Source organism: Dendropsophus ebraccatus, chromosome 9, assembly GCF_027789765.1.
Source record: "Dendropsophus ebraccatus isolate aDenEbr1 chromosome 9, aDenEbr1.pat, whole genome shotgun sequence".
In the NCBI taxonomy this organism is placed as follows: domain Eukaryota; kingdom Metazoa; phylum Chordata; class Amphibia; order Anura; family Hylidae; genus Dendropsophus; species Dendropsophus ebraccatus.
In genome coordinates this window covers 80,100,207-80,120,234 of record NC_091462.1, presented here as the reverse complement: position 1 = coordinate 80,120,234, position 20,028 = coordinate 80,100,207, and the positions used below count along the sequence as shown (strand labels likewise).

The following is a 20,028-nucleotide window of genomic DNA, read 5'->3' as shown; positions in this document are numbered from 1 at the left end:
AGCATCCTTTCTGCTTTTGAGAGCTCCGTAGGGATGCAGTGACGTCACAAGCCATCCCTCCAGCCCCCCCCCCCTCCCTCCTCCTCCCCAAATGCTGAGGAGCCAAGAGGGAAACATGAGGATGGAGTGAGTGGGAGCAGGCACAGTCCTCCTCCTCCTGCACCCTCCCACCCACCTACCCATCACCTCTCAGCCTAGCCACAATCTACACAGGCAAGGGATCTCTATAGTGAGGAGCAGACAGGAGGAGCAGTAACCATGCAGACATCCATGGAGTTAAAGAAATCCATTTCTGCCACCTTGGAGACAGACAAGCCAATGAAAAGATATGGAGCAGTGGAGGAGACTGACTGGAAAGCAGGGGGGCTGGGGAGAAGTAAGTACTGCTTCTTATTCTACCTTATACCTAGAATACCTTGCCAGGAAGCAGTTGTATTGCCCATTGTGTGCATAGGATCCAGTATCACTCACATGCTGAGAGTGGCATCTCTGCCCATCTGTTCTGGTGTTCAGGAGATGCCAGGAGCAGCTTCACCCCAGTTCTCTGTATTCCTGCCCTCAGTCTCTATACATAGAGAGGAATACTCTCCCCACTAGGAATATTGTACATATACATATCGGCAGTGTTGTAAGAACCAGAGGTTCTTATTATGTCAAGGTGCTGCAGAGGATTGAGCAGGGCACTGTGTGTAGTCATGTATACACATGGCTATATGTGTCTCTATACATCCATATCCATACTACTTACATAGACTGTTTATAGGAACTGACTGCTGTCACACTCCGTTATGTAAACACAGGCATACATAGCATCTTTACAGGTTATTTGGCTACTACTTTAGACTAGTACATGAGATGCTATTGGATGAGTTATTGCTGGATTATCAAATATTTTGCAATATTGAATTCATTTAGTAAAAAAAAATGCAAGGTTGGATGTAGAGAGGAAAGAAATATGAATCGTCCAAATTTCACAAAAAAATCCAAACTTTTGTGATTTTTTTTTCCAATTTACTTCATCCCTGCGTCTGTATACCAGCCTTGGGCTAAGCAATGATGCTCAATGCATTGTAGCTTTCACTCACTACATTTGCTGGGACAGGCGCAGGCCTGGCTGCTCAGTGTAATGTACAGGAGCAGGAACTCTTGTCTTTGAGAAGTGTCCCTGCTCCTGTACATACTTTGCACTTCCAAATCCAAATAAAATGTGACAGTCAGATTCTCCTTACATAAAAGGAAACACACTGTTACATCTGAAATATATAGCCTATATCTGTCTATGTGGGAGAAGAACTCTGAAAACATTTTTTTTTTTTAATCCTGAAGGGTCCAATTGCTTTATAATGGGTTCACCAGGTTTCTGTCAGACTTCAATATTATCACCAATCCTCAATATTGCTGTAGATTACATTATGCATGCTGTCAATAAGCACCAGAAACTCAATGGAACAGCAGCTGGAATGAGTGTGAATGTAACTTTAGACTGGTTTCACACATGCGTAATGCAGCTGCATTATTGCATGATCTGTCTGATGACCCAATCGCAGTTCTGATTATCCAAAATTACAGCTCTCCGTACAGGTCATCTCAAACATGGTCAGGACTTGCAGCGGTAATGCAGATATGCACATACAGACACCGCCTGTAGGGTGTCCAACTCTAAAATACCATCAGGTTCTAACAACAGATAAGTCAAGTTTTAGCAAAACCAAGAGTAAGTCCAAAAAAAAGAAAAAGTTGCATTATAGTTTTTCTCTTTGTCAGTTCCGCTCTTGGTTAATTTTATGTTAAGGTGATCCCAGCCTTCTTGTAACCCTTCGTTGCCATGACTCCTATCCTATACCTTTTTTAATGGATGGACGCCATTACATTACATTTTTCTCTTTTACATACATGTTTGAAACTTGGGACATGTTTGCAGACAAAAAGAAAAGCTGCTGTCAAAATGATGTCTTCACTAGTCTAAACTTTAATTCTAATGGACATCTACAACAATAGCTCAAGGACAAGCTGCAAAGCCTACACAGCAGAGTTAATACTGTACACATGGCCAAGTGTTAACTCCATTGACATCAACAGCAGTCCAACCAGCAGGCGTCTGACATTCCGGAACAATGCATCTGTATGAGTAGAGAGTAACTTGTTACTGTCTGAGTAGAGAGTAACTTGTTACTGAGTTAAGGACTGTGGTGTGAGTAATCTTAAAGGGGTTATACAGTTTTACTTTTTTGTTAGAAGGATCCCCCCAAAATTTTCTTATGCTAAGAACCCCAGTGATCAGCTGTTATCTGTAGAGGGAACCTTGTTGCTGACTAATTTCCCTGCAGCACCCCTACAGGAGAAATAAAGCATTACAGGATGCCCATGGAAATAAATAGGCCTTCCATGTAATTGACAGATGTGTCGGTTCCTCCAGAAATACATATTCTAGTCACTCTCTGTTTCCCAAAAAAATTTGTATAAACCAGACAACTTCTTTAAAGGGATTTTACTTTATTATATAAAAATCATGGCATATTGCTAGACCATGGCATCACTTTACAACCAGTGGAGCTCTGTCAGACCCCTGGGAGTACCAGCGATTGTGAGAACATCATCACCATGTCCCCTTGACTGTTTTTCCTGGCAAAGCCAATTTGTTGGGAACACCACAGTGTAGGTAAAACCTTAAAGGGGGTGCAGGGCTACATCAGTGCGTCCGCATCAGTCTCATATTCTCACAGTCAGTGAAACAACTGTCTCGCTGTGCCCATTCTTATTATAAACTACAGGTTCCAGACAGGAGAATTGTCTGCACTTGTTTGAGTGTGGACATGACGTGTAAAAGGACCCTTAGGGTACTATTACACCAAGCAATTTTCCGACGACTAACGATTAACGATAAACGATCTAAACGACCGCTAAGGCAAACGACCCGAAATTGTTTGCCCAAGTACACGAAACGATGATCGTTATTTATGATCGTTCTTGCGGTCGTTTAGTCGTCGCTATTGCGTACGTTTCAGCTGTGAATTCTTATTCCACCGAACGATGTGCGAACGATGAGTGAACGATCAAACGATAAAAATAGGTCCGGATCCTATTAAACGATCAACGATTTCTCGTTGGTCGTTTAATCGTTGCCTGCTATTACACAAAATGATTATCGTTCAAATCCGAACGATTTAACGATTTTTCGAACGATAATCTTTCTGTGTAATACCACCCTTAGTCTGTATTGTTAAATTCAGCTGAGACTCGCTTCCAGTTTTATCTGTTTTTGTACCACAAGTTTGTGTATACTTTATGTTTATTGTAATAATGATGATCAGTGGCATTGTGATGGCTATGCTGGTAAAGCGTTATTGCTGGAGAGTTATGTTACATATTTAATCAGGCTAGTTTGCGTAAATTCTTCTGATTCCTGTATTTGCAGCGGGGTGAGTCATCCAGACAAGAGATCAGACACAGTAATGAGATAGCAATAAATTAACACTTTACGTTACCAATTGTCAGCAAACCCTAACAGAAAATTGTATTGTGTGTTGTTCTGTTAAAAAAATAAGCATACCTAAAATATAGTATATAGAAGATATAGAAATACTGTTCATTATAGACAATTCCTATAAGCAGAAATCGGTAAGGTTGTTTTTTTTTTTAGCAGTAAACAAATTCGTTCAATGAACTCCAATTGGTTTAAAAAGTGTACTCACCTTCCCTAATCCCCTGCCACTGTCATTCTGATAGCTCATGGTCCCGCTTCTCTCCTCTTCTTCCTGGTTCCTATGATGTGTAGTCACTGCAGAAGCTACCTGCTCAACCAGTCACTGGTCGAAGAAGTGACCTGTCTCTGGTTCTTCTTGGTTCCATGGCATGTTGTCCCTAGGAACTGCCCACGTGCTGGAACATGTGGCATTAAAACAGCTGTGATGTAGGATCAGGGCAGGTAAGCATGTCTTTTTTTTTTATTTTACATTTACATTTTTAATTTAAGTTTAAACATGTTTTAGAGATGACTAGAATGAGGTAGGGGATATGCATGCCAAGTTCATTCTCTCCTAGCTCTGTGCTGTGTGATTGAGACAACAGATAATGCAAATCTATGGGACCATCTCAGTCATGATCACAGAGAGCTGGGAGAGAAGCGCCCAGCCATGCACTTCTCTCCCCACTCATTTTAGCGATCTATTAGGGTCTTAATGCTTAGACCCCATCAATCATAACTTCCAACATGTCTGTACAATATGTCAAACGTTTTTTAAACTGACAGGTACACTTTAAGTCTATCAGTTGTATCTGTATAAAACTGTGGAACCCTACTGGTTATTACGTGATTCAGATCCTAGCTATATGTGTCATTACTTCTTAAAGTGTTAATACCCCTTTAATGACTACAGTTTATCTCTGATATCAGCCACATTTTCCTCGATGGTCAAAAGTACTTGTTGTTTCAGTAAAACAAAGGCAAGGTAGAAGAAAGAGAACAAGAATCACATCTTTTTAACTGTCATGATTACGTGATCTATGGGGCTAATGGTTCCTATTAGCAGAACAATGGACTTTGTTTTACTCACTTTTGTTTGTCACATATGACTTTGCATTGTTTGTAGGTGTAAATGTCACCAGTATAAGTTCCAAGAAAAGCTACTTTTACATTACATATAGCATTATCTAGTTACCATATGCCTCAGAATAAAAAAAAAAACCATACACATACCTGGTTGGCCTCTATTAGGCCAGTATACATGGGGAATACAGTATGTTTGGGTACTGCGTAGTTAGTATATGGTTTTCTATTTTGAAAGTCCTTGGCCAACAGATGCCACTGTAAGGCTATGTTCCCACAATGTCTTTTTTTTAGGTGAAAAACGAATGTTTTTTTTTTATAATGATGGGCGTCATTAATGATCTTTTCCAACTAAAATAGGACTTGTGGGAACATAGCCTAAGGCTAAGTTCACACAATGGGATTTTGCAACCGTCATCCACGACGGACGTCAAAGAGGCGTCCATTATTTGCCATTGAAGGTCATCTGTATTGATCATGATCATTATAGACGGCCATCAATTCCAAATAACGGATGCCTTTTTTGATGGCCGTTGGTAACGACAGCCGCAGAATCCTGTCGAGCGAACATAGCATTTTCCTAAGCAGTAGTATCCTTTAGAGTTGTATGTCAGTAAAGTATAGGAAGCTCTAACAGACAATGAAAATACAGTGTGAAAAGAGCTAATTCCTTATCCAAAGTATGTGAAAAGCTAACTATCAGAAGTATCTTCTATCTTGCTAATATGCCTAAGAAATGGGGGAGATTTATCAAACATGGTGTAAAGGGAAACTGGCTCAGTTGCCCCTAGCAATCAGATTCCACCTTTCATTCCTCACAGACTCTGGAAAATGAAAGGTGGAATCTGATTGGTTGCTAGGGGCAACTGAGCCAGTTGCACTTTACACCATGTTTGATAAATCTCCCCCCTACTGTGGAACACACCAACTCTATGCAGATTTTAAACTGGTTATATTGACCCCCTGTCCTCCAGGCTACTAACTTTGGCATATTACGAAGTACTCTACACAGCATGGGTTAAAATACTCTGTCACTGTTGGATTTTGTCACTTGGTGGGTTCCTTTGTGTGTTTACAAGCTCTGAGCAGTCCCTAGACTGCTGAGCGTGGAGATTTCAGCATTACCGCTGCCAAGTAGAATCTACTTCTGAGGACACTGTGTAATAATAGTGGCTTCCTAATTCTCTCGGAAGCATTTTGGGATTTGCTGGCCTCCTTTTCAAAATTTTCAAAATGCGTTACTAGAAATTTCACAAGACCGTTAAGCTTGAAATGTCATTTAAATGTTTTCTGTAGCTATATAAAACAGCATGCCATGCCTTCTAAGGTGCAAAACAGCATGGAAAACATGGGGAGCTAGGTTATTACATGGGTCATGCCACTGGCCCCTGAGAATAGAAGAACAGTTGGGTCCTGTAGAGAACAACTGACAGCAATGATTCTGGTGCAAGTGCACATTACCACAGCCCTGCATTGAAGAACAGCATGCCCTCGGCCACTTTCCAGACCTTGCCGATAATAAGTGCCCCACCATTATCTTACTACATCAGTTGCAATAGTAAAATGCCTTGCAGTGAAATAAAACATTAAAGAGAAAGTAATGGTACCCGGGTGCAGGGCTGGACTGATCATCTGGCAGTTCTGGCAAATGCCAGAAGGGCCTGTGCCATCTGTGGGCCACTTTCCTTCTCATAACCAGTGAATTAAGTATTGTTCCTCTATTTGGGGCAAATCACAGCAAAAACTACAAAGACATAAGCAGCTAAAGGCTGTGATAATGTCATTAAAACTTTTCGAGCACTAGCTAGAGCTCACCCCCCACAAGAATTGGGGCCCTTGGAGTCTAATCAGGCTAATGTCTTTATTATTAGCATTTATTCAATGACAACATTCTAAGCCTACTTTCTATGTCAACATTCTAATGTTGTTAAGTAGGCTAATGGGGTAGTTTGTGTGCCAAGGATGATTTTTCTCTCCCAGTCTGGCCCTGGCCGTGTGCTTTACGTTTTTATGTGCTTCAATGAAAAATCCTAAGAAAACTGATACACTGGGATGGATTTAGTTTTTCAAATCTAGTCCAAGATATAAATGATGTGTCAATCACCCTCTGGTGTGTTTCCAGGCTTTATTACACTAACATGGCAGGATACAGCAGCAACAAGGCAATGCCCATTGCTGGAGTGGGCTGGAGTGATATCAGGTGTTCAAACAGCCTAAAAAGTTTACTTTACTAAAACATTTTATGGGCGTAAAACAATAGTTTTTAAGGCCATTTTCAGCTATTTTGGGTTTTTACTATAAATTTCTTTTACAATATATTTTTATTGTACATGCTGTAAAATGAGTATGTGCCTGCATAGACAGATGAGTTCCCCATGACCATGGCTGCAACACTGAAGGGGGTTGTCCTGATGGCACAAGCTATGTTTATGTCTGTATTACATCCCAAGGGATTTTGTTAAGCTCCTGGTTGTATGAGTATTTTTTATGTACTATAAATACAAAGTATGAGTGTTAAGGTTGCAGTTTTTTTGTAGTCCCTATTCATTTTGAACCTTCAATATTAGTAGACTATTTTGGGTATATATAGAAGACAATGATCTAAATATGCAGCTAAAGCTTGATTCACATGAGTGTTTTTTCATGTAGTGTCTGTTTCTATGTACATAGCTGATTCGTTCTTCGTATGCCTCCATGTCTACTTGCACGTGTTGTGCTTAGTTGTGGTAATGGTCCGATTTTATTAGTAGTTATTACATTGAAAATTAAATAACATGAAACTGAATTAGCTAAGCAAGCCGAAGCCAATGAATGATACAGTACAGTGAAATCGCTGTAGCTCAGAGAATGGCTTGTGCTCTCCAGATGGGACACATCTAAGGACACATCCCATGATTATGGGGGGATAAGCCAGCAGGACAGATGTGGGTGACAGGGTTATCCTTAGGGAACCTCTCCTCCTAAATAAGGAAAAACATTCCCATGCAAATATTACAGATTATAATTAGAGATGAGCAAATCGGGTTCGGGTTCGAGTCGATCCGAACCCGAACGTTCGGTATTTGATTAGCTGGGGCTGCTGAACTTGGATAAAGCTCTAAGGTTGCCTGGAAAACATGGAAACAGCCAATGACTATATATTTATGTTTTCCATATAGCCTTAGGGCTTTATCCAACTTCAGCAGCCCCCGCTAATCAAATGCCAAACGTTCGGGTTCGGATCGACTCGAGCATGCATAAGGTTCGCTCATCTCTAATTATAATGTCTTCTTTTATCAAGATGTTTATTAGACGTTTCTTGTATTTGTCACTGGGAAATCTGGGAAACATGGTCAGTGATTCCATAGGAATTGCCACTAAGCTCTCCTATCCTCTGAATGGCAAATATGTTGTGTAATATAGTTTTACATCTAACACAGGCGTATAGTCCCATAACTAAGCCGACTTACTGTACAGCCACCATTGGGGCCCATAATGATAACCATACTGTCTGTATCCCAGCTTTCACAGCAAATAATAACTAATAAATAAAAACAAATTTCTATTACTGGACGTGTGGTATCAACTCTGTACATATCCTATGCCTATCTCCCTTTTTATTCTTAGTTAAAGGGAACCAATAACTAGAACATCGCCCCTGCAGCTGTAGATGCATTGCTATATGGCCCCAAGCACGCCCTCCCTCCAAGCCACATAAGTTATTGCTATGAGTTTTACTTATATGTGGCCCGAAAACATATCAGTTAGGGACAATGCTTTTAGCATAGCCTTTCTAAGATCTGGACTACACGGTGTTACTGAGCAGGTGATGCGGCAACCACAGGATTAGCAACTCCAATATCTTATAGATACTGTAATATAAAGACATCTCACAGTGGAAAAATGTCTTTTAGTGGAAAATTATTGTTTTATTACGATAGCATAAAAGAACATAATCTATGCTAAAAGCATTGTCCCTAACCGAGAGGGCTTGCTCTTACATTCTTTTTGGTTTTTTTCCAATAAAAAGTCCAAAAGTTACAATAAAAAAAAACTCCCCCCTCAGACTGTAGTCCATTTTTAAGACACCAGGTGGCAGTGTGGAGACATGACTTTTCAAATGTATAGTGTAATATATAGTAGAATTCATTAAAGTGTGTTATAGTCAAGGTTTTTATATGCAATGTTTACTGTAATAACCAGTATGTAGTATTTATATGCATAATGTACTACTTACACTGCTATGTAATGCTATTTTTTAACATCAATAATTTTATTAAGTGTAAGCTGACTTTGTCATTGCTAGACCCCAAGGTGTATTCATAGTCCAATGGGCTGCGCCTTCTTTTTCTGCAGCTCATGTTCATATGCTCTATTTTTACCATCCGTATGTCATCCATATTTGCAGATCATTTGCCTGACCATGCTCCTCCTAGTGGCCATTTTGTACAACAATTTTTTTTTGTTGCAGATCCGCAAGTACAGATTACATTGCAGATTTTGCTTTGAAAAGATTGCAGACAAAGTATTCATGATTTTACAAACTACTAAAAAAGGAGGTGTGAATGTAGCCTTACAGAGCTGACAAAAGCCAGACCTGCTACAATCGGCTGTTCAACTCAAAGGAGACTTTATTCCAAGAAGAGGTTCTCTAGTTGGTATAATTACTTTAAGACAGCCCTGGATGACCTTCAAAATAGCCGACTGGTACGCATGATAATAAGTGCCATATACTGGTATTGTAAGTGCAGACTAAGAGAAAGGGAGCACTCGTGAGCAGTCCTTAGTTTGGATAGATATATATTTTAAATGGTCACTACAGTAACTGGGTTATTCCTAAAATATTTGTAAATCCCTTTATTTATTTTTTAAATACTAAAAAGTCCTAAAGTCCTGGCCATACAATGTCTCACCTTCCTGCAAACTGCAGTCCATTTCTTGTTGTTAGGGAAATTCCTTGTCTAGCAGCAGAGACCAAACAAAAGAGAGGAAGTGGATATGGGGCTTAGCTTGTGCTATGTACAAGTAAGAGACTGGACTGTGTGAATTCAAGCTGAAACTGTCTGCCTAAAAGGTAAATCAAGGCTTCTCTCTTATCTCTGACCACTCCACTCACCATCTCTGACCACTACAGTTCTAGGCTACTGTCCCTTGTTAAAAGTGTGTTTCTACGATATATAGAGAGCTGCCTCCTTAATATAATCTTCTTCCTCTTGTTAGCATCTTGCCATCATTAGATTAGTTTACTGCTTAGACCTGCACTGCATTTGGGATCCTTGCTGTCATCCTTTCTGCCCACATAGCAGCTTGCCATACCACATAACATCTCTGCACAAGCTCTCTATAGTAATGTACTGTGTAAATTACATCCAGGCACCGTGCTGGCCTATTCAGTAAGTAGTGTGCTTTCTCCAGCACTATGCCAGGTGCTTTCCTGTGAATGGCCACAGAAGTAAGAGAAAGAAAGTCCAGGTGTGAGAACTGCTGGAAAAACATCCAAGGTCTGGTCCTGCCCCCTAAAATGGAGAACTAGGGCCCTATTGCAGGAGACAATTATCGTGCGAAAATATATATCTATATATCATTGGTATTTAAATGTTAATTGTTTCGCGTGAATGCCGGCAATGATCAAAAAATAATTTTTGAGTCGTTGATCACATCTTTTGAGCTGAACCTAAAATCTTTGTTAATTGTTTGCTAATTATTCGCTGTAATTCCAAATTTCTTCGCTAATCTTTTAGTGTAATTCTTATGGTTCCTTCATTTGCTGGAATCAGGTAGAGCAAACGATCGTAGTTACGTTCATAGCAGCGATTGTAACTAACGACTATCCTTCTGTGTAATGTGGTGAACAATTTTAGGCTATGTTCACACTACGTAAGAGACCGGCAGTAAGATATCCGGTCTCTGGCCGGATGATACTTCTAGCTGCAGAGCTCTGATGCGGGCGCATCAGCGCGTGCCCGCATCAGAGCTTCCCATAGCCCACAGTGAAGCAAGCGGCCGGAGCCGCTCGCTTCACTGTGTGAACTGACAGGTCAGTTGTTTGCGGCGGCGTATGGAATCCCGGCCGGAGCGCACACGATGTGTATACGCTTCGGACGGGATCTCATAGAACAACAGGCATTGTTTCACCGCGGTAAAAGTACGACCGTTGTTGCCATCGGCAACAACGGCCGTACTTTTACGTAGTGTGAACATAGCCTCAGGTAGCTCTTGTTTGTCATTGTTTATCGTTAATTGTTAAAAATAGGACCCTTAGAAATAGCTGAGCACCATGGGGAGGGCTCTCAGGAGCTCAAGCCGAGCAGTGGTAGCCCAGAACTCACCTTCTCAGCGCTCTGCACGTTTAATTAAACAAAACAATGCCGATTTTTCTAATTCTTTTGCTTGTACAATCAATGTTATCAATGTGTTAAACAATGTGGCACCAGGACCATAATTTCCCCCACTTGCACATATTGTAACATGTTAATCATTTATTAGAAACTCATCAATACAATGTTTTAGCTGCTTGTAAGGGGGTCATTACAGTTATCCACTAGCAGATAAAAAAAAGAGTAACATCAGCATACGATCCTGAGCTGTATTCTGTATGTTGTACCTTTCCATCAACAAAGTGATTACAATAATGGTCTTACACCCTAATTCACCACAACTGCCCATGGAAACACAGCATTACTGCATTATGTCCGTGCTCACTATTGATTTACCATTTCCCCTTGGAACAGATGGTAATTAGAGACATGCAATGATTTGTTCTACAGCTTCTAGCTGATACCCTAAAAGCTGCCGTCTGGGCCTTGCGATATATGATCTGTGGAGTGAGGAGAGTTCCTTATAGGACAAGCATGCTCACCCGTGCATTCAGGCCAAAGGCATTATTAATAATGGCATTTTCTTGTTGAACATCATTGCACCCTTACAACAATATACATCACAGATTTTATTACACAAGTATATTTGCTGCTTTGTAAACCAGATTACAGCCATGGTCTGTTTGGTGGTCATAATACACCTTTTGAATATTACCTGTATGTTAGCTGATTGTAATCCTAATAGCACCTTAATCAATCAGCCAGAAATGATTAGCCAGAAAACAATAAAAAGGTAAAAAAAATAAAAGGAAGGATCCCTTCAATAGTAGCGTGAATGTTAATGTTTTTATAAATAAAGATTTTCAAGAAAATTTCAATCATATGTATAGGTGTTCATTGCAGTAGTAATTGTTTAGTATATTTGTATACTCATAATTATGTGCACCAATTCTTTGAGCAGAGAAAGGAGGTGACGGTTTTGCTCATTTTGTGTGAACAGACCCTAATAATCCATCTTTTCTCTTAACACAGCAGTTGCATTGAAGTGACTGATTGGTGCAATGGAAAAAGTGGCTCATAAGTCGAAAAAGGGGCATTTTTAGCTACTAAGATATATTATAAAATTTATTATATCTGCATATACTGATTGACGCAGTATTTACGTAGTCTGCCCAAAGTACAGTGCTTATATAAGTTTACATCAAGTCTGTCAACATCTGCCTGCATTCCATTATAAGAGCTGCAATTCATTAAACAAGTTGTGCTCCCGTGTTAGATAGACATGACTATGACAGCCACTGGATGTAAACAAGAAGGTTTCCATTCATTGACACAAACATAGACCTTGAAAACCATCAGACGTTGATACATCAAGTATAATATGAAGCTGCAAGTTCATTTTAAAGGGAAATTCTAAATTAATATTTTGATACATCATAGATACATGTTAGGAGATAACTGTAATGCCACTGTCCTTGCTGGCTCATTTACAGTTCTGGGACCCTAGACCTATTAAAGGGGTATTTCACTCAAACATCACTTTTCACTGTTGTTTCCCATAGTGAGAGTTGCTGAGCTGTTGCTGAGATTTGCTGCAGTTCTGAGTTGCTACTCTCTGCTGAGAACACAAAAATCTGTGTGTGAGCCTTTCTCGCTGTCTCCCCCTTACCTTCGGAGACAGGTGATGTAAACAAGTCCCTCACTGGCTTTATCTGCAACATTGTAGCAACTTTGTGGGAGGATTAATCACAATGAATTCATCACCTTGACCTCAGATTAACCTTCCCAGGATAACAAAAAAGCTACAAAGTTGCAGATTTCCAAATCCAAAGTTCCAATTTCACAAATATTCTGAAACAACGTCCTTAAGCAGATCACCATCCATATTGTTTGTAAGTTATGTAAGGGGGTTTAGGTCATTTTCGTTCTTAAAATCAGCTGGGATACAACTTTTTAGACTTCATGATAAGATCAAATGACAGTGGTCAACAACCTTTGGCTCTCCCCCTATTACAAAATGTGTGGTTTGGCTACAGCTGAAGAAGCACAGGTTGGAAAACACTGCCCTATGGTATGTCACAATATGCATTCTGGGTGTATATCCTTTTTCACATACCACCATCATATGCCTACCCTCTTGTTCCTGCTTGGTTGGATGTTGGGGGGTAATGGTGGTGTAGAGGAGCACATAGTCAGCTTGGACTATATTTGTAGCCCTTCTCCTTTCCTTTCTGCTCATACTGCTGTCTACACACTGTAGTATTTAGGAGTACCTTGACATCTCTTCACCAATTTTAAACTAAAGACAGTGATTTTCTTCCTTACCTGCTGCTACCAAGCATTACTACCTGTGACTATAATGTGACCCATATCTATCATTTCAATTCCACACTATTCCGCTGACGTACTCAGTATACACCGCATTAGGGGCATGTTACACAAATACATCTTGCTGATGTCTTTTAGGCATAAGATGTAAATACAGCAGATGTTAATGTCAATGATTGACTGCTGGGTTAAAGTCTACAAGGGGAGTGAAGCCCACCTCTGCCAACTCAGCGCGCCATATGGCATTACACGCTTCAGCATGCACTGCACACAGATACGCCATCACATCCAAACCTCGCTGCCAGCTCATGAATCTGGGCAAGGGGGAAAAACACCAAGCCTGGCATCAGCACTGTTAGGATAAAAAATCTGAAATATAGATTGCAACTAATGGAACCTGAACTATATTGTAACTATGAATAGGCTTTTTTCTCACTACAAAACTGGCACAGATGTTCCCTCCTGTGTGTTTCTTTGCATGACACAACAGTGAATATACAGATACATATATACATATACAGTTCACAACTGGTTTGTTGCCGCACTTCTTGCTTATTGTTCATCCTTAGCTTTTTATTCTCTTAGATACACTTACGTGCACATTTTATTGCACTATTACTTGCCTATTGTCCTTTGTGGGGTTACTCCCCTTATTTATTGGATGTATTTAGGCTTCCAGCTGACTGACAATCAAGCAAGTAGAGGTAAAGATGGGGAGGGGAGGAAGAGGAGGGATTCCAGCTTGATGCTCTTCAGGGACTTGGGAAAGCCTCTTTGACACTTTGCACAGGAGAATAAAAGCATTTTTTATGTGTCTCCTTCAACTAACATCTGTCTAACAGTGTCAGCAGGTTGGGACGTGAATTGCAGTTTACAGATTCCCTTTAAGTACAAAAATTCCCCTTTAAGATTCAATACTGTATGGTAATTGCTACCATTTTACTGTATTTTTACTGAATGTCAAATACAAAAAAATTAATTCCATCTCAATTATCCTTGCAAACCAAACCAAAAGGTAATCTTGAAATATCAAAGAAGGAGTGAAATTAACACTAGGAATGTGGGAATGAAGCCATAAAGTTGTAAATCAGTTTTTACATCTGTTACAAGCGAGACACTGACATTTATGCTGAGCTCTAAAATCAGGATGTTGGATGGTGGAGTCAGCAGATCTGTCCTTTATACATTACTCTTTAATTAGTTTTTATAGATGTAACGTATGGCAATTGAACAAAATATATGTATATACTGTATAGGTTTTTCTTCTGTCTTTGATGAAGGACTAAACTTCTCAGAAACTGCTGACCATCTGTCATGTTGTCAGCCTGTTCTATGAAAAATGATGTTTTTCCAATGTGGTTATCCTTGCCCCTGTCATTTTTGCAAAAATAGTGACCACACCTGAATAGGATAAGCGCTTATACCTTTTAAATGAAATAATCACTAATATTAATAACATTTTATAACAATCACTTTTCAGCAGAGATGTCAGTAATATCACAGGCAGGATTACTATGTCAGCTAACACCTAAGCTGGAGGCAGATGACACAGGATTAATGACCATCGGTGATCACCTCCTCCTCCCATCTGTACTGGGATCTTTGCGGAGGTCACATAGCATGCATACAACACTGGTTTTGTGACTGAGGTATCCTATGTCCACATGGCTACATTAAAGCAGACCTGCATTTACAGCTCAGAGGAAAAGCTAAAGCAAGATGGCCACCACATAATCATGTACAGAGCATAGAAATAAAATATATACATATATTTTCAGATTTTTTTCTTTTAATTAGTAAAAACAGTAATAAATAAGTGAACTGTTTACTTACAGGGGTTAAACCAGGCCTACTGTTTCTGAGTGAGCAAAATAAGAAATACGCCTATATTTACAACATCCTTACTCCCATACTACTCCGGATGTACAATTTTCTGGTCCCATCTGTGTTCCAATTCTGGCTTCTGATAGGGATAGGGACTATGGGGGGGGCATCATTTCCGTCAAGTGTGGTGTCATTACTGCAGTTATCTCAAGCCCTGTTTGTGCAATTTTGCCCCTCTGTGCAATTTTGCTAATCCAGAGTTTCTCTCTCCCTTTTAGAGAGTCTTGCTTATACAGTAGTCTCTAATCATGTTTTAGGATGCGATTACACATATGGGGGGAGATTTATAAAACATGGTGTAAAGTGAAACTGGCTCAGTTGCCCCTAGCAACCAATCAGATTCCACCTTTCATTTTCCAAAGAACCTGTGAGGAATGAAAAGTGGAATTTGATTGGTTGCTAGGGGCAACTGAGCCAGTTCCACTTTACACCACGATAAATCTCCTTCATAGGATCTGCATCAGATTTGATAGTGCTGATTTGAAGCTGCAGATTTGCTTTGAATCTGCACCATCAAACCTGCTGAAGATCCTGTACGCGTGAACACACCCTTAGGCCCCGTTCACACTGAATAAGATCGTCGGAATTCCTCCGCCGCGGAATCCCGCCGTGCTCAGTGTCCTGCTTTGAGTTAATGAGAGGGCGCGCGCTCTTCCTCTGACGCCGCTCTCCGCTCAAAGAAATTACAAGTCACTTCTTGGAGCGGAGAGCGGAGTCAGTGGAGGAGCATGGGCCCTCTCATTAACTCAAAGCAGGACACTGAGCACGGCGGAATTTCGCAGCGGAGAGCTCCGCAGCGGAATTCTGACGTTCTTGCTCAGTGTGAACGGGGCCTTAAAAGGAAACTGACAACTAGAAAAGACATCCTGAACTGCTTACATTTTTTGTAGTTGCCTGAAGGGACAATCACCTAAAATACTTTTTATTGCTCTAAAGTGTCATAGAGGTATGGCCAGGACACTTCAATGCACTTTAGTTCCCTGGCCACGCCTCTATGACACTTCAGAGTGGAAATAAAGAGCATTTTTAGGTTAATGCAGTCTCAGACAACTACAATGAAGGTATGGATCGTCTCACTGCTTAGCCATGTAAGCCATGTTAACAGTTTTGGATGTCTTCTCTAGCTGGCAGTTTCCCCTTAACACTCTTTAAGGGTCAAACAATGATGGTAGGGAAAGCTACCTCCAGTGGGTGGCACTGTACATCAAGTTCTTTGCCTTCTGCAATTTGGCTACCATGTGTATTTTTCCCTTGGAGCATTGCTTGAAGAATATTCAGTAATTTGGCGGTTTCTTTAAGAAGACACACTGTTCCCCCTTTCTTATGTAGCCTTCAGGTCTAACCATGCACCAGGACCCAGGTGTGACTATTACCTCTGTATCTCTCTCCCATTGCTAAATATAATATATTAAAAAAAAGAAATTGCATAGTATTAGAAGAGATGCGTCTCAGATGACAGCAGTTAACCTGTTTGTTCTATATTAAATAATAACCCAAGAATCCAGCGCCTTTATATACCCACAAAATAACACATTGTTTTCTTTTGTAATTTATTTTCCATATAACCTCAATCTCCCACAGGCAGAACACAGACGATCCCGACAGTACATCTGAAATCAAATTTCCCTGACATTTTAATGAAATGGTAATTTGGTTGTGGACAGCACGCAGGAAAACTTCAAGTTGTCCATGCATCATTGCTCCAGACGGTGAAATAAATAATATTACAGTGTCTGGCAGTGGGAAACCCTCCGGATTGGGAGGGGGCGACATGTCAGGTCATAGAACTAGCAAGTCATGGCTTTAAGCGTTACATAAACCCCCTTTAAACATCCACCTCTATCACCTCTAGTGACAGACACATCACTCTCAGCAAATATCTAATGCCATACATGTATACAGCTATGAAAACATGACTAGAAGCATCTAGAACACAGCAACAAATCCATGTTTTCCTGTCAGTGCAAAGTCGGTGTTGGATTTTGTCTGTTAGGGCCCTTGCACACTGAAGAAATCACGCGGATAACTTCAGCGGATTCTGTTGCTGGCCCCCTCCCCCCCCCACTTGACGTTCCTCTGGTCCCATAGGCTCCATTCTATAGTCTGGCGGATTCCGTCGTCTGCCCAAAGAATTGACATGTCTGATTGGGCAGATGGTGGAATCTGTCCGACCATTGAATAAAGTCTATGGAAAGTGCTGACATATCTACAATTGTCCTTTGCTATCCGTTCTCACAGTTAAAATCAGAGTTGTTCACACATCAGTCTGTGTCCTTCTTCAATTGTCAACATATATCTCTTGCTTCTGGTCCACTTTAAGGCTATGTTCACACGCTGTACAAACAACGGCCGTTCCCCAGAACTGCCATTGTTTAAAGCTACCTACGGCTGGAATTAATGATCATGAAATGATTTTTTTTATCATGTGATTCCATGTTTTTTATTGGGGGGGAAAAACGCTAATATGCATATAGTGATAGAGGTCTATGGGGGGGGGGCACTGTTTCTGTGGACAAATGCAGAACACAGGAAGTGCTGTGATTTCCGTAACTGCCAATTTTCTAGAAAAAAGCCAGACTGCCCTGAAAAAATTTCATGTCAAAAAATGTCTTTTGAGAATTGCATTTAATCTTTCCCCCTTGACTCTCAGCTAACATCTGGTGGCAAAGTGTTGGGCATTTTTACTATGTTTGATTATAAGCCAGTAACATGAGAAGCGTGTGGACCCAAAACATTAAGCGACACCAACCACCAGTCTTCATTAAAGCGACTCTGTACCCACAATCTTTCCCCCCTCCCCAAACCGCTTCTACCGTTGGACAGCTGCATTTAATCCAAGATCTGTCCTGGGGTCTGTTCGGCAGGTGATGCAGTTATTGTCCTAAAAAACTAAACTTGCATCCCTGTGGCAAATTGGCGTGGTCTAGAGTGTCTATTCCTTAGGCTTGCACCGCCTCTCCGTCCCTCCTCCCCGGCCTCTTTACCATTAGGAACGCCCAAGGCAGTATTTCTCTGATTCATCACGGTCTGAACACCGCACAGGTGCCAACGATCCAACACATGTGCAGTGTTCACACAGGTGATGAATAGGAGAAATCCTGCCTGGGGCATTCCTTATGGAGAAGAGGGTGGGGAGAATGTACAGAGAGGCGTTGCAATCCTAGGGCACAGGTACTCTTGGCCATGCCAATTTGACACAGGGCTGCAAGTTTAAAAGTTGTTTTTTTTAGGACAATAACTGCATCACCTGCCAAACGGACACCAGGACAGATCTTGGATTAAAAACAGCTATCCGACGGTACAAGCGGTTTTGTGGCGGTAGATTGTGGGTACAGAGTCGCTTTTGACAAAGGCAAAAACTTATCATTCCCTGCACCAGTAGAATGGCAAAACTGGGCAATTTTTGTGCTAGCCTCGCCTTTACAAAAAAAACCTCTGCACTCTGCGGCATTGCAGGGATTAATAAATTCCCCCCAAAATGCTTTAGCCCCTTACCCCCTATCATTTAAACAACCCTCTGATTTATCATAGCTACATGTCAGGAGTTTGTATATTGTAGCTGATAGCTAGAACGAATAGGCAGATGAACTCAGCAGCACGCGCCCTTTGTCTCCCCCTTTATTTAAATTTTTCTGCATGTGATGTGACCAAGAATTTAGCCCTTTGGCGAGTTTTTGTGCTTACGCCATTTACTGTGTGAGATAAGGAATGTAAAAATATAATCGTTTTAATAGCAAATATGCTATTTTTTTTATTTAATAAATAGGAAGGGGGGTGATTTAAACTTTTATTAGGGATAGGGATTTTTATATCTGAAAAAACTTTTTTTTATGTAAATGTGTAATCCCCCAGGGGGACTGCTATGAGCAATATCATGATTGCTCATAGGGATCAATTGTAACGGTTGAGGATGTGGATCCACGGGACCACAGCAAGCGAGGGAGAAAGCTGCATCAGGGAGTGGAGTCGGGATGCTGGTCTTCACCAGAGCCCACTGCTAGGCAAATTGGGCTTGCTGAGACAGATGACCCCCAGGTTGCTACTCCTGGTTTGACCTGCTTGCTTGTGGTGGCGGCAAGGTACAACAGAGAGCAACATAGACAGGAACAGATAGGAACAGCAGCAGAGGTACAATAGACAGGAATACAAGCGAAAAATCAAGAGATTAATGCAGCACTCCAGAAAAGTTTTGTTGGTGCCAGCAACTAGTGCTCCAATAGGGTAGGGACACAGAGGCTCCAATAGAGGAGCAAGGACAGGTTAGGGCTATTTATACACATATGCACTGGCCTTTAAGTCTCACTGAGCCAGCATGCATGCCCTAGGAGGCAAGTATGGGCACACCAACGAAGAAATGAAACGAAGAAAGGCAAAAGGGGCTACTGTGGAAAAAAGGGCAAAAAAAACCTGCCCTAGGCTATGTCCACACACTGTCAAAATGATGGCCATTTTAAATATGATAGACGTCATTTATTGTCACTTATAATAAGAATAACAGCCATTGTTATTCCAATAAAAACAGACACTATTTCAACGGTGTGTGTCCAAAAGTTAAAAACAGGCTAAAAAAAGTTTGAAAATTTCAGACATTTTTGAGCCTGTAAAACAGCCCCCAAAAAACAATATATGAACCAGTGTTCTCAGTCAGATGGTAACAGCAAAATGATGAGTTAAGTATAGGTTGGGAGGGGACTGTAATACAGGTGTTTAATGCCTAAGTACTTTTCCAGGAACTGAAAAGTTCTATTTTGTGCGATGATTTCACTTCAGCTATTTCTCAGATTATACGTTATCTTGTGGCAGAGATATATAATTTGTTTTCAAGAGAAATTCTTGAAGATATAATTTGTCTTCTTCCAAAAATCTTTCAAGTGGCAGCTGCAAAATAAGCACCATAATCACTTTGGGAGTCACTACAGTACCTTCTGGTCAGGTGAGTCAAGAATAGGATACAGTAAATATCCATGCATCCAC

At 40.7% G+C, this 20,028-nt stretch overlaps 1 protein-coding gene across 1 annotated transcript in view; it reads left to right on the top strand.

Annotated features, from left to right (window-relative positions):
• The first annotated feature begins 209 nt into the window (after positions 1 to 209).
• Positions 210 to 20,028, top strand: part of BMERB1 (bMERB domain containing 1) — a 103,276-nt gene continuing 83,457 nt past the window's right edge. The window contains exon 1 of the mRNA XM_069985408.1: positions 210 to 376. Within this exon, the coding sequence (XP_069841509.1) occupies positions 259 to 376 (118 nt within the window). The 5' untranslated portion in view covers positions 210 to 258. The remainder of the gene's footprint in view (positions 377 to 20,028) is intronic.